The sequence below is a fragment of the Oncorhynchus tshawytscha genome, linkage group LG10 (assembly GCF_018296145.1).
Source record: "Oncorhynchus tshawytscha isolate Ot180627B linkage group LG10, Otsh_v2.0, whole genome shotgun sequence".
Lineage (NCBI taxonomy): Eukaryota > Metazoa > Chordata > Actinopteri > Salmoniformes > Salmonidae > Oncorhynchus > Oncorhynchus tshawytscha.
This window is the reverse complement of record NC_056438.1, coordinates 53,994,338-54,009,104: the sequence shown is the minus strand read 5'-3', so window position 1 is coordinate 54,009,104 and position 14,767 is coordinate 53,994,338. Positions and strand designations below refer to the sequence as shown.

Sequence of the window (14,767 nt, the reverse complement as noted above, 5' to 3'; positions counted from 1 at the left end):
ACAATGAATGCAGCCTCCGGATATATGGATTCCAGTTTGCAAAGAGTCAAATAAAGTTCGTTCAGAGCCATCTATGTGTCTGCTTGGGGGGGAATATATACGGCTGTGATTATAATCGAAGAGAATTCCCTTGGTAGATAATGCGGTCTACATTTGATTGTGAGGAATTCTAAATCAGGTGAACAGAAGGACTTGAGTACCTGTATGTTGTCATGATCACACCACGTCACGTTAACCATAAAACATACGCCCCCGCCCCTCTTCTTACCAGAAAGATGTTTGTTTCTGTCGGCGCGATGCATGGAGAAACCAGCTGGCTGCACCGTCTCCGATAGCGTCTCTCCAGTGAGCCATGTTTCCGTGAAGCAAAGAACGTTACAGTCTCTGATGTCCCTCTGGAATGCTACCCTTGCTCGGATTTCATCAACCTTGTTGTCAAGAGACTGGACATTTGCGAGGAGAATGCTAGGGAGTGGTGCACGATGTGCCCGTCTCCGGAGTCTGACCAGAAGACCGCTTCGTTTTCCCCTTTTTCGAAGTCGTTTTTTGGGGTCGCCGGCTGGGATCCATTCCGTTGTCCTGGGTGAAAGGCAGAACGCAGGATCCGCTTTGCGAAAGTCATATTCTTGGTCGTACTGATGGTGAGTTGACGCTGCTCTTATGTTCAGTAGTTCTTCTCGACTGTATGTAATGAAACTTAAGATGACCTGGGGTACCAATGTAAGAAACAACACATAAAAAAACAAAAAACTGCATAGTTTCCTAGGAACGCGAAGCGAGGCGGCCATCTCTGTCGGCGCCGGAAGTAGTCCTTACAGTTTGGTGACAAACAATGCCTTTTCCAGCATGATGGAGCACCTTGCCATAAGGCAAAAGTGATAACTAAGTGGCTCTGGGAACAAAACATCGATATTTTGGATCCATGGCCAGGAAACTCCCCAGACCTTAATCCCATTGAGAACTTGTGGTCAATCCTCAAGAGGCGGGTGGACAAACAAAACCCCACAAATTCTGACAAACTCCAAGCATTAAATATGCAAGAATGGGCTGCCATCAGTCAGGCCCAGAAGTTAATTGACAGCATGCCAGGGCAGATTGCATAGGTCTTGAAAAAGAAGGGTCAACACTGCAAATATTGACTCATTGCATCAATTTCATGTAATTGTCAATAAATGCATTTGACACTTATGAAATGCTTGTAATTATATGTCAGTATTCCATAACATCTGACAAAAATATCTTAAGACACTGAAACAGCAAACTGCATGCATTTGGAAAACCGCAGACATTTATAAAATAAATGTAAATTGTTAATAAAAGTAGCACAAACAGAATATGCAACTGTGACAAGAATTGGTGAAAACATAATGAATGTCTGCCCTCTATTGGTATTGCCTCAAAATGTATGTTCTTCACAAAAACCAATGGAGAAGAATAAGACAAGTACTGCCTGTCCTCTCTAGGGTATGTGGGATGCTAGCGTCCCACCTGGCCAACATCCAGTGATTGCAGAGCCAAATTCAAATACAGAAATACTCATTATAAAAATTCAGAAAAGATACTACTATTTTACATAGGTTTAAAGATTAACTTCTTGTGAATCCAACCACGGTGTCAGATTTCAAAAATGCTTTGCGGTGAAAGCATACCTTACGATTATTTGAGAACATAGCCAGCAGACAAATCATTACAAACAGTAACCAGCCAAGTAGAAGAGTTAAACATGTCAGAAATAGGGATAAAATTAATCACTTGCCTTTGATTATCTTCATATGGTGGCACTCAGAAGACATTCATTTATTCAATAAATGTTCCTTTTGTTTGATAAAGTCTCTCTTTATATCCAAAAACCTCTGTTTTGTTTGTGCGTTTTCTTCAGTAATCCACAGGCTCAAACGCAGTCACAACAGCCAGACAAAAAAATCCTAATTGTATCCATAAAGTTTATAGAAACATGTCAAACGATCTTTACATTCAATCCTCAGGTTGTTTTTAGCCTAAATAATCAATAATATTTCAACCGGACAATAACGTAGTCAATATAAAAGGCAAACAAGAAAGGCACTCTCTCGGTCGTGCGCATGAAAAAGCTCTGTGACACGGCAGGATCCACTCATTCAGACTGCTCTTACTCCCTCATTTTTCAGAATACAAGCCTGAAACAATTTCTAAAGACTGGTGACATCTAGTGGAAGGCATAGGAACTGCAATGTGAGTCCTAAGTCAATGGATACTGTAATGGCATTGAATAGAAAACTACAACAACAACAAAAAATCATACTTCCTGAATGGATTTTTCTCAGCTTTTCACCTGCCAAATCAGTTCTGTTATACTCACAGACACTATTTTAACAGTTTTGGAAACTTTGGAGTGCTTTCTATCCACATCTACTAATTATATCCATATCCTATCTTCTGGGCCTGAGTAGAAGGAAGTTTAATTTGGGCACACTTTTCATCCAAAATTCCAAATGCTGCCCCATACCCTAGAGATATTAATCCTCTAAGGAATCAAAACAACAACACAAATGTCTGGTGAAATTGTCAACAAATACCTGGTGAAAAGCAAACATTCCAGAGGAAGAACTTTATACCCAATGGTCAAGCATGGTGGGGGTAGTGTGATGGTTTGGGGATGCTTTGCTGCCTCAGGACCTGGATGACTTGCCTCAATAGAAGGAACCATGAATTCTGCTCTGTATCAGATAATTCTACAGGAGAATGTCAGACCATCTTTCTGTGAGCTGAAGCTGATGCACAGCTGGGTCATGCAGCAAGACAATGTTTCAGAACATATAATCAAGTCTACAAGAAAATGGCAAAAAAATGCAACACTTTTGAAGTTTTGGAATGTCAAAGTCCAGACCTAATGCCAATTGAGATTTTGTGGTGGGAATTGAAACGAGCAGTTCATGCTTGAAAACCCACAAATGTTGCTGGGTTAAAGCAGTTATGCATGGAGAGACGGATCAACAACTACAGGAAGCTGGGGTCATTTCAGCTAAAGGTGGCACAACTAGTTATTGAGTGTAAGGGGGAAATTACTTTTTCACACTGGCGCATTGGGTATTGCATGACTTTGTTTATGAAAATAAATGAAACAAGTATTTTGTTGTTGTGTTATTTGTTCACTGAAGTTCTCTTAATCTAATTTCAGGTTTTGGTTGAAGATCTCATAACTTCATATGTCTGCAATCCCACTACCGGGATCGATATGACAATTACCAGTGAAAATAGAGGACGCCTACTTCAAACCACAGAAATCTCATAATTACAATTCCTAAAACATACATGTGTCTCATACAATTTTAAAGCTATGCTTGTTGTTAATCCCACCAAAGTGTCTGATTTCAAATATGCTTTTCAGCAAAAGCACTACCAACGATTAAGTTAGGTCTCCACCAAACCACAATAAGCACAGCCATTTTCCAGCAAAATATAGCATTCAAAAAAAGCGGAAATAGAGATCAAATTAATCACTAACCTTGAATTATCTTCATCAGATGACACTCATAGGACTTCATGTTACACAATACATGCATGTTTTGTTTGATAAAGTTCATATTTATATAAAACAATCTGAGTTTACATTGGCATATTGATGACTCTAATGAAGCCAGCGTTAGGGTTATGGCCAGAGTTAGGGTTGATCCGGGGTGTGTACAGGAAGCTAGGGTTAAGATTAGGATTATGACTAGAGGGGTTTTGTGTTTTGGACATATTCATTAATGTGCCTGTTGATAACTTTCTCACCTTAATCAGATGTTAAATATCTTTGTACGGTGTGTCTAAGTTTCCTGTCACTGTGGGTCCTCAGAGCAAAGTAGTACAAAGCAGAGTCTGTCACTTCAGCAGAGGATATCTCCAGATATACAAGTTTGGCCTTTTTATCATGTTCCAGAGTAAATTCTGGTGTTTTGCAGACATTAACTGGATGTACCAGAAGAGATCAGGACATGGACTACTGGTAGTGTAGTTACAGCTGGGTGTTACTAGTCCTCCGATAAGGGCAGTAACATATCCACTCTGCTGGTCAACAGCCTCATCACATCTGCACTCTGAAAAAAAAGTTATAATGATTTTGTTTAATAATCAATCATATGTAATAACTTATTAGCTAAAATTCTGACAAAGAGAATAGGAAGGAGAAGCAGTATACTGTACCAAAATAGCATGCAGCCAGGATAAGTAAAGTATTCCCAAGCCAATGTGCATTGTGATATAAGGATAGAGGAAGAATAGACTGTTATAGACTTTATGTTCCATCCACTGTAGCTGAGAAGTCTCATAATTCCGGGGCTCTGCACTATGGGAGGAGCTTATTGTATATTCAATTGTTTCGTTGAAATGTTGGGGGAAATGATACCACACCGAAATGTGCAAAGGCATGCCGAGTGCATCATTTAACTTTGGGTCATACCATGGATCATTAAGCTATCTGATTTGGAATTTTTGAACCCCTTTAGGTATACAAAAATAACAAGATGTTTTGATAGCCCAAATGGTACGCTACAAACAGAAGTTGGCACATCGACAGTGAGAGTCTCATCTTTCCATAGAGTGGTCACATACATATTTCAGGCAAAACCGTTCGGACACTATCAGTTCCTCTTGTCATGTTATTCATTGCATAACTTAGAGAGCTATTTATAACTTGTCAGCAATGAACAGATCAACAAGCCCATGTCAGCTAAAGTTTTTTTTATTGTGTTTTTTTAGCCCATTCAAATATCACATGAATAAACATCACGTGATGTTCCACAATGCTGGAATGGGGTCACCGATTGAAAATGTTTGGGATCCCCTGCTAAAAGGAAGTGAAACAACACCACAAATGTTCTTCTTTCTGTATTTATTCAGACTAGTATCTTTGATCATGTTATATCAAAACAGGAAGAAAATGTCAAGTATTATTTCCTCAGTAATATTTAAGTTAAATGTGTTTTCTTGCTTCTTTTTCAATTAATGTGGATAATCAGGGAAAAAATGTATGTATTAATGTACTCTAAATAGTAACTGATTGATCAAAATACAATGCACTGTTCACCCTCAAGTGTCTTGACAGGTTTTTGTACAGTGAGTCTAGGTTTCCTGTCACTGTGGGCTGCAAGGCACAGTGGTACAGAGCAGAGTCTTCCAATTCAACAGAGGAGATCATCAAGTCAACACGGGTCTTCTCTTCATTCAGTCTACCAGTGTGTCGTGGAGTCGTAATGGATGTATTCTGTACATACTTGTTGGTTTGTAGGATCCAAAGAAGACATTCTGGTCTGGATCCGGGGTAATGACGGTACCATTGTAGATTGATAATGTTGCCCTTGTAGTTGCAGGAGAGAGTGATGTCTGTTCCTTGGAGAGCATTGACTTCAGGCTTCACTGGAGTTATTGTTTCCTGCTCCATACTATCACCTGCAACAACATAAGTATTGTCATTGTGTTAATGTTTATTTCTAAAGATAAAAAATACATGTATTAGGTGCCCATAAAGTATGACAAGAGAAAGAATTGAAACTTCCCAGTAAAATACCACTGTTTTTAATGCAATCATTCACTGAAAGAAAGCAATGTCGCTGTATTCAAAATATGATTTGGTTTAACCTGAGTATTCAGCACTCACCTACAAACGCTGAGAGGAGCAACAGTAATATGAGTGACATCCTGACACAGACTAGATAATCCAACTGAGAGATAAGACAGGGAGAGAGCTGAGTAAATCCTCTACAGAGACATCCTCATGGCTGCAGGTATATCCAGCCTATACCAGTGTTTAACTATGAGGCCCCTCCTCTGATATTTGGATATGTAACTCTTCTTCTGTGGTTTGTGTTTAAGGGTTTTCAGTTCCTTTTGGTCTAGTTTTTGCTGTAGTCTTGGTTTGTTTTTTCAATAGATCCACCATGCTATACTATATATACCATCTGCATATTTGTGTCAGACTGTCAGCTTTTTGTATGAGGAAGTGTTTCCTGTCACTGTGTGCTCCATGGCACAGGTTTACAGAACATAATCTGTCACTTCAGTAGAGGAGATCTCCAGATCCACGCGGTCTATATGAACCTGAGCTGGAAGGCGAGATTCAGGAACTCTGGTTTAGACCTGGGATACTAATGATACCAATGTATATTGTTTACAGAGCCAGTGTAGCTGCAGGATGATGTGATGGTATCAACATCCACACCACCCACCATAGGCCTAGTGGAATTGTCATCTTCAGAATTGCTACTTAGTAGTACAGAGCAGAGACTGTCACTTCAGCAGAGGAGATGTCCAGATCCATTTCATGTATGAGGGTCCATTTTGTACTATCAGTGTTGGTTATGACCCCAGAGTAGTCCAGGATGAAGAACTGTGGAGAGGATCCAGGTTGCTGGAGGTACCATAACAGACTGTTGGTTAATGAGCTGTTGTATCTACAGGAGAGTTTAATGCTACTACCCTCCGTAAAGTCCACTACATCTCTGTCTGGAGTAATTATGTCTTCAACACTTGTACCTGTAAAAAATAACAACATGTATTACTGAGTCAATATAGACAGTGTACAGTATATCCACACTTGGTGTTTCAAAGTATATTACCACTTGATATTGATAATACCATATTGTACTGAATACTGAACTGTGAACGTTCTGTTAGTACACATTCAGTTGATGGAGAGTGAATTCCTACCTACAAGTGCACTAAAACAAGACTGAATAGAGCAGCATCATAGCCACTGTGTGTTAGACAGAGACTTCTGTAGAATTATCTTGTCTTGGAACATTCCCTCTCTGGGTGAACATTACATGTCATGTGTAAAACTAAGCTCCTCCTCTTTACACAATAGAATGGATGCGTGTTGACTCCACTTGATGGCATTATTGTCAAATAAAACCTACGGAGTAGAAATACTCTCTCATGCGATGTTAGGTTTTTGTACAGTGTTTCTGGGTTTCCTGTCACTGTGGGCCTCAGAGCACAGTAGTACATAGCAGAGTCTGTCACTTCAGCAGAGGAGATCTTCAGATCCGTACGTTTGGCATTTTTGTCATGATTTAGAGTGAACCCTGGTGTAATATCTGCGTACTCCATAACCAGTAACTGTGGTGCTGATTTGGGATATTGTCGATACCATAGAAGAGTGACACCAGAAGAGGTGTAATTACAAAAGAGAGTTACTCTGTCCCTTTCTGAAGCCACTTCTACATCAGTGTAGGGTGTTAATTCCTGTTCAGAACTGACACCTGTAAAAACATTATATGATATATTATATATATATTACTTTAAAACATGGAATATTGAATTAATTCCAAATAAAAGTAAAAAAACAAACATTTATCCTCATGTTGTGCATTATCTTTATGATCTTTGATTTGAAAAAATAATACCTCTCAACATAATCACACTCAGTTTGAATGAAAATGTCATTACTTACCTATCAAGTCAAATAATAGTAATAGTGAACAGAACAACATTGTAGATGTCAGGATGTGTAGAATAAGCACCAACTGTTGATGAAAAGCACAGCATCAACTGGCTATGTTCTTCATTGTAGTTTCATGTATTGCCTTGAGGATTCATAATCTAATCCTGAGTTTTATACTCTAGCTCCTCCTACTGACAATGTAGAATCAAAGATGTTTCATATAATTTGATTTATTCACTAGAGAATCCATTTGATGGCACTGTGGACTAACAGAAGACTGCAGATGCTTGTAAATCCATGAAATTCAGCTCACTGTTGTGTCAATAACTTATGCGTCACTGTGGACGTCACAGAACAGCAGTACAGTGCAGAGTGTTGAATGTTTTTTGTACAGTGTTTCACACTGTCCGGGCAATATCGTCTCTACAGCACAGTCGTACAGAGCATAATATCTCACTTCTACAGAGGAGATCTCCATCTCAACAGGGGTTCTCTCTTCATTCAGTTTAACAGGCAGTGGTGGGTATGGAGGAGTAACGTTCACCACAGACGGGTTTGAGGACACTCCAGTGAGGAGGAGGAAGATGGGAGATGATCCAGGGTACTGGTGATACCACTGGAGAGTACTAGCAGAGGAGTAGTTACAGGACAGATTTATGACATCACCCTCCAACCCAAACGCCTTATCTGATGTTGGAGTAATGTCATTAACATGACTTCCACCTGGAAAACATTTATGAAAACAGGAATTGGTACCAGGAAATTATTATAAAATTCAAATCATTATTCAGTCAAGTGCATTAAAAATGGACAGAAGATCCTTCACAGGAATATGACTCCAGTCATCAGTAACTATTGTTAGATTCTGGGATAGACTTGGAACATTGATGTATTCATAAGGATAGTGTCCAACCATGAACGAGACACATTTTTACATCAGAAGTTAATGGTTATCTATAGGAGTCACATGGCATTGTAATGTGTAGGGGAGACGGGTGGAGATCTTAGAACCTAACAATGTCACTGAGGGAGAGAGGGTAACATTTACATTGTGTGGAGGGAGGAGGAGAGAGAGTCTGGTATACCAGAGTCTGGTATCAATAACCATGACTGCCTTGAGTTGGGGAGAAGTGAGCACTTTGGGGTAGAGGTTAGGTTAGATGAAGTGAGGAAGAACAGATATCACTAAGGTTCTGTCAAGCAACAGCAATGCATTGGCTGTTCAGTTGTGGAGAAGGAGAATCAGCCTTGGAGAAAGGGATAAATATCAGTTCATGTATGAAATGTTATTTGTCTGAATGCAGCTGTATCGACCCTTTGGGAAGAATTAAATTTGATTAAGCTTCTCTAGTGTCCGTGAGTTATTTACTCGGATAATTAAAACCTAACACTACATTCACAGTGACTGGATATGATGAATAGCATCAAATTCACCCAATAGTGCATATATTAAAATGTATCATAGAAACATGCTAGTAACTGTTATTTAACACAGTGAAAAGATTGAACACACAAATAGTTATGACAGAATGACTCCCCTGGTTTCTCACTGTCAGCTATAAAAGGCATTTCCTTTCCTCTGCCTCAGTTATATAACACCTCCCATTGACTTAAAAAACGTTACACAACACAAAGTACTGTATACACGCACCCACGTGCACACACAGTGTATATCCTGTTGTAACAATGGGCTTCAGAGCACAGCAGTACACATCAGAGTCAGACAGCTGCAACCTCTGAATCGTCAAGGGCACTGATTGTGTCTTGGCATTTAGACTTGCAATGAATCTCTCCTTGAACCCTGCAGTATTGTCTCCAGAACAAAAATAATTACAGCTCAGCATATGTTTAGGGAAGTCATTAGCTTCTTGTTTGTTCCAAAATAGATATGCATTATTATTAGCACTGGTGTTATATTATCAACTCAGTGTTACCAATCCTCCTTCTGTAGCAATCACACCTCCTGGTTGCTGTTGATCTTGGTCTGCTGTGCACTCTGGAAGATAAAAAAAGGTACATTGAGTGATAATAAAAGATACAGTGCCTTGTGAAAGTATTCGGCCCCCTTGAACTTTGCGACCTTTTGCCACATTTCAGGCTTCAAACATAAAGATATAAAACTGTATTTTTTGTGAAGAATCAACAACAAGTGGGACACAATCATGAAGTGGAACGACATTTATTGGATATTTCAAACTTTTTAACAAATCAAAAACTGAAAAATTGGGCGTGCAAAATTATTCAGCCCCTTTACTTTCAGTGCAGCAAACTCTCTCCAGAAGTTCAGTGAGGATCTCTGAATGATCCAATGTTGACCTAAATGACGAATGATGATAAATACAATCCACCTGTGTGTAATCAAGTCTCCGTATAAATGCACCTGCACTGTGATAGTCTCAGAGGTCCATTAAAAGCGCAGAGAGCATCATGAAGAACAAGGAACACACCAGGCAGGTCCGAGATACTGTTGTGAAGAAGTTTAAAGCCGGATTTGGATACAAAAAGATTTCCCAAGCTTTAAACATCCCAAGGAGCACTGTGCAAGCAATAATATTGAAATGGAAGGAGTATCAGACCACTGCAAATCTACCAAGACCTGGCCGTCCCTCTAAACTTTCAGCTCATACAAGGAGAAGACTGATCAGAGATGCAGCCAAGAGGCCCATGATCACTCTGGATGAACTGCAGAGATCTACAGCTGAGGTGGGAGACTCTGTCCATAGGACAACAATCAGTCATTTATTGCACAAATCTGGCCTTTATGGAAGAGTGGCAAGAAGAAAGCAATTTCTTAAAGATATCCATAAAAAGTGTTGTTTAAAGGTGCCACAAGCCACCTGGGAGACACACCAAACATGTGGAAGAAGGTGCTCTGGTCAGATGAAACCAAAATTGAACTTTTTGGCAACAATGCAAAATGTTATGTTTGGCGTAAAAGCAACACAGCTTATCACCCTGAACACACCATCCCCACTGTCAAACATGGTGGTGGCAGCATCATGGTTTGGGCCTGCTTTTCTTCAGCAGGGACAGGGAAGATGGTTAAAATTGATGGGAAGATGGATGGAGCCAAATACAGGACCATTCTGGAAGAAAACCTGATGGAGTCTGCAAAAGACCTGAGACTGGGACGGAGATTTGTCTTCCAACAAGACAATGATCCAAAACATAAAGCAAAATCTACAATGGAATGGTTCAAAAATAAACATATCCAGGTGTTAGAATGGCCAAGTCAAAGTCCAGACCTGAATCCAATCGAGAATCTGTGGAAAGAACTGAAAACTGCTGTTCACAAATGCTCTCCATCCAACCTCACTGAGCTCGAGCTGTTTTGCAAGGAGGAATGGGAAAAAATTTCAGTCTCTCGATGTGCAAAACTGATAGAGACATACCCCAAGCGACATACAGCTGTAATCGCAGCAAAGGGTGGCGCTACAAAGTATTAACTTAAGGGGGCTGAATAATTTTGCACGCCCAATTTTTCAGTTTTTGATTTGTTAAAAAAGTTTGAAATATCCAATAAATGTCATTCCACTTCATGATTGTGTCCCACTTGTTGTTGATTCTTCACAAAAAAATACAGTTCTATATCTTTATGTTTGAAGCCTGAAATGTGGCAAAAGGTCGCAAAGTTCAAGGGGCCGAATACTTTCGCAAGGCACTGTACATGACGATTATTAATCAATGAGAGTAAAGGTTCCATCAAACCGAAGCAGAATACATCAAGAACCAGCCAGATGATCAGACAGAGTACCATGGTTATACAGAACACACTGAGAGTGACTGTGAGTTACAGTAAGAGGTTGAGATCCTCTCTCTCTCTTCCATGTCCATCTCATCCTGTATATCACCATCAACTGACAGACATGAAGGATGAGCCTGTTCAGAGAGTGGTAAGATTGTAAAGAAATGTATAAGACAATATTACATTAGCACTCTTTCCAGTACAATAGACAAAGTGTAAAGCTTACACGTCTAGCTTAATGTAGAAAGTAGCCTAAAGGAACTGACAATGACTTAAATGTTCCATGAAGTTACTATGATTAATTTTTATGTTAATATACCTACAGATATTCTGTTATTATTCATGTATAAACAATAATGTAATCTACAGAGTATCTAATTCAGGTCTACTCTTAAACACAAAGTATATTGAAATACATTTTATGCGTTGATCCCAACTTTTCAGTGGTACTGTATGTTTGTGTGGACACGTGAAACCTATAGTTTTTGTAAGGGGCCTGAATATACTTTAGTCACAGTGGGCCTCAGAGCACAGTAGTACACAGCAGAGTCAGACAGCTGCAACCTCTGGATCGTCAAGGGGACTGATTTTCCTGTGACATTCAGATGTGCATCAAATCTGTCCTTGAACTCAGTAGTAGTTTCCCCAGGTGAAAATGTATCCCTTCTCAGCATAAAAATGGGCTTGTCATTTGCTAGTTTGTACCAGAAGAGATATGGTGATGGAGAAGTTGTATCAAATAGACAAGTGAGTGTTGTTGGGTGTCCTTCTACGACCATTACATCTTCTGTTGGCTGTCTTACATTCTCTTCTGCTCTGCACCCTGAAAAGAAAGATAAATATATCTTCACAACTTATAATAATAATGTATATAAATCAAATCAACAAATGCACAGAAAGAGACAGATGAACAGAGTGATGTTATACCAAAGCAGCATGCAGCCAGAACATGAAGGATCAGCCAATTTCTCATGACTAGTCAGTCAGTTTGAAGTGGAAAAGGTAAGGAGCAGATCAATGCTGATCTATCTATCACAGAGCTTTGACACCCTCTGTCCTACTGTTGATGCTTCATGTTATTCTGTATTACATGCAGTAGTAGACCATGGGGAGGTGTCTGTCTGTATGGCATCCTCTGAATCATGGGTGTGTGTGCTTTGTTAGGTTTCCCCCTTCAGGTTGACTTTCATACTACACCACCAAGTTGTATAAATTGTGAGGAGTAACTACAAACATTAATATTGTTGCACTTTGTCATATCCAAATCACCACCTGGTGATTGCACACAGCACAGCACAGGTGTGACCACAGCACAGGTGTGATAACAATTATCTGATCTCAATGTCTGCCATTATTATATCAAGTTGTGGTTTGATGTTTAATGATGATCCACACAGCAACAAAGCATTTTGTTCTGCAGGTTTTTGTACAGTATATGTATCGCTGGGTATAACAACACTGGTTATAACAATCCCTGAGAGCACAGTAGTAGAGAGATGAACCTGTCAGGGTTAGGCTTGTTATGATCAGTTCAGTTGATGTCCGGGACGTTGTGGATGATTATTTCTTATCGGGAATAGGTTCACTACTGCTCTGTGATATGACAGCTTTATACACAGCCTGGTCTCATAGACTAGACGTAACTTAGTAAATGTTAGTCCGGGACAGTGAAAAAAGTAAGATGTTATGTTTGGTATGGTTACAGAAGACAGATCGTTAAAATACAAATTGTAATTCATAACATGTCTTACAAATTTGATATCTCGGATATACATTCAGAATACAAAATTCTCTGAGACCATGTCATCACAAACATTGTCAATGGATTTTGACGTTTCGAACTGCAGCTCACTATCGGTGTTACTCTTTAATTTTGAACCTTGTTTGAACCTTGGAACAGTGGCTATAATGAACATTGAGAAAACTCACCAACAAGTGCAGAAATGAATAAAAGTGGATAGAGAAACATGATGGTTGAAGTTCAGCAGCTCTCTCAGTAACACTGAGGTACCACTCCTCTGTGACAGACTAAACGATATCCCCTTGTGGTCTACTTAGTTTAGCTCCTCCTCTTGAATAGATAGCAGTTTTTGAACGGTGTTGGCAGGTCTCCTGTCACTGTGGACTCCAGGGCACAGTAGTACAGAGCAGAGTCTGTCACTTCAGCAGACGAGATCTCCAGATCCACACGTTTGGCTTTTTTGTCATGATTTAGAGTGAACCCTGGTGTAATATCACCATACTCCATAACCAGTAACTGTGGTGCTGAATTGGGATATTGCCGATACCATTGAAGAGTGTCACCAGAGGAGTAGTTACAAGAGAGAGTAACTCTGTCCCTTTCTGAAGCTACTTCTACATCACTGTAGGGTGTTAAAACCTGTTCAGAACTGAGACCTGTAAAACCCATATTGAAAATGTAATTAATTTCAATATATATATATATATAAAAACATGCATCCTCATGTTGTGCCTTGTCTTTATAATCTTTGATTTGAAAAGTAAACACACCTAAACATAATCACCCTCATTTTGAATGAAAATGTAATTACTTACCTTTCAAGTCAATTAAGAGTAATAGTGAACAGAACAACATTGTAGATGCCAGGATGTGTAGAATAAGCACCAACTGATGATGAAAAGCACAGCATCAACTGGCAATGTTCTTCATGGTAGTTTCATGTTTTATCTTGAGGATTCATAATCTAATCCTGAGTTGTATACTCTAGCTCCTCCTACTGGCAATGTAGAATCAAAGATGTTTCATAAACATTTGATTTATTCACTAGAAACTCCACTTGATGACACTGTGGTCTAACAGAATACAGCAGATGTTGTAAATCCATAAAATTAATCTCACTGCTGAGTCAATAAGTTTTGAGGCACTGTGGATGTCATATCACAGCAGTACAGTGCAGACTGTCGTATAGTTTTTGTACAGTGTTTCTCTGTTTCATGTCAATGTGGGCTCTACAGTACAGTTGTACAGAGCAAAGTCTCACTTCAGCAGAGGAGATCTCAAGATCTTTGTTCAGTTTAAAAGCGAGGTGAGAATATGGAGTCATGGTGGATGAAGAGGAGGAATTGAGGAGCTGACCCTGTTTAATACCACAAAACACTGTATGTTGAGGAGTAGTTGCAGGACAGCAAAACTACCCTCTACACACATTTGGTATCTCGGATTTACATTCAGAATACAAAATTCTGAATGTAGTGAAGTAAAAGTATTGTCAAAAATATAAAAAGAAAGTAAACCCCAAAAACTCATTAAGTAGTACTTTACAGTATTTTAACTTAATTCCTTTACACCACTGGTCAAGATCAGTTTTTCTACTGTGTATCTGGGTTTCCTGTCACTGTGGGCTTCAGTGCACAGTATTACAGAGCAGAGTCTGTCACTTCAGCAGAGGAGATCTCCAGATCCACACGGTTTTCCTCTTTTCATGTGTGAGGGTCCATTTTGTACTATCAGTGTTGGTTTTGATCCCAGAGTAGTCCAGAATGAGGAACTGTGGAGAGGATCCAGGTTGCTGGAGGTACAATAACAGACTGTTGGTTAATGAGCTGTTGTATCTACAGGAGAGTTTAACACTACTACCCTCCATAACATCCACTAAATC

The 14,767-nt window shown here is 39.5% G+C and overlaps 2 protein-coding genes across 2 annotated transcripts; both read right to left on the bottom strand.

Moving 5' to 3' along the window:
* Positions 1 to 4,729: 4,729 nt before the first annotated feature.
* LOC112259604 (T cell receptor alpha variable 17) lies at positions 4,730 to 6,659 on the bottom strand. Its single transcript, XM_024434235.2, has 2 exons — positions 5,618 to 6,659; positions 4,730 to 5,409 (listed from the first exon to the last, which is right to left on the bottom strand). Exons 1-2 carry the CDS (start codon positions 5,655 to 5,657, stop codon positions 5,006 to 5,008), a joined length of 444 nt encoding a protein of 147 aa, XP_024290003.2. The 5' UTR covers positions 5,658 to 6,659; the 3' UTR covers positions 4,730 to 5,005.
* LOC121847646 lies at positions 6,224 to 14,231 on the bottom strand. Its single transcript, XM_042329580.1, has 5 exons — positions 13,704 to 14,231; positions 13,212 to 13,544; positions 12,578 to 12,697; positions 7,860 to 8,125; positions 6,224 to 6,367 (listed from the first exon to the last, which is right to left on the bottom strand). Exons 1-5 carry the CDS (start codon positions 13,741 to 13,743, stop codon positions 6,224 to 6,226), a joined length of 903 nt encoding a protein of 300 aa, XP_042185514.1. The 5' UTR covers positions 13,744 to 14,231.
* Between the last annotated feature and the right edge of the window lie 536 nt (positions 14,232 to 14,767).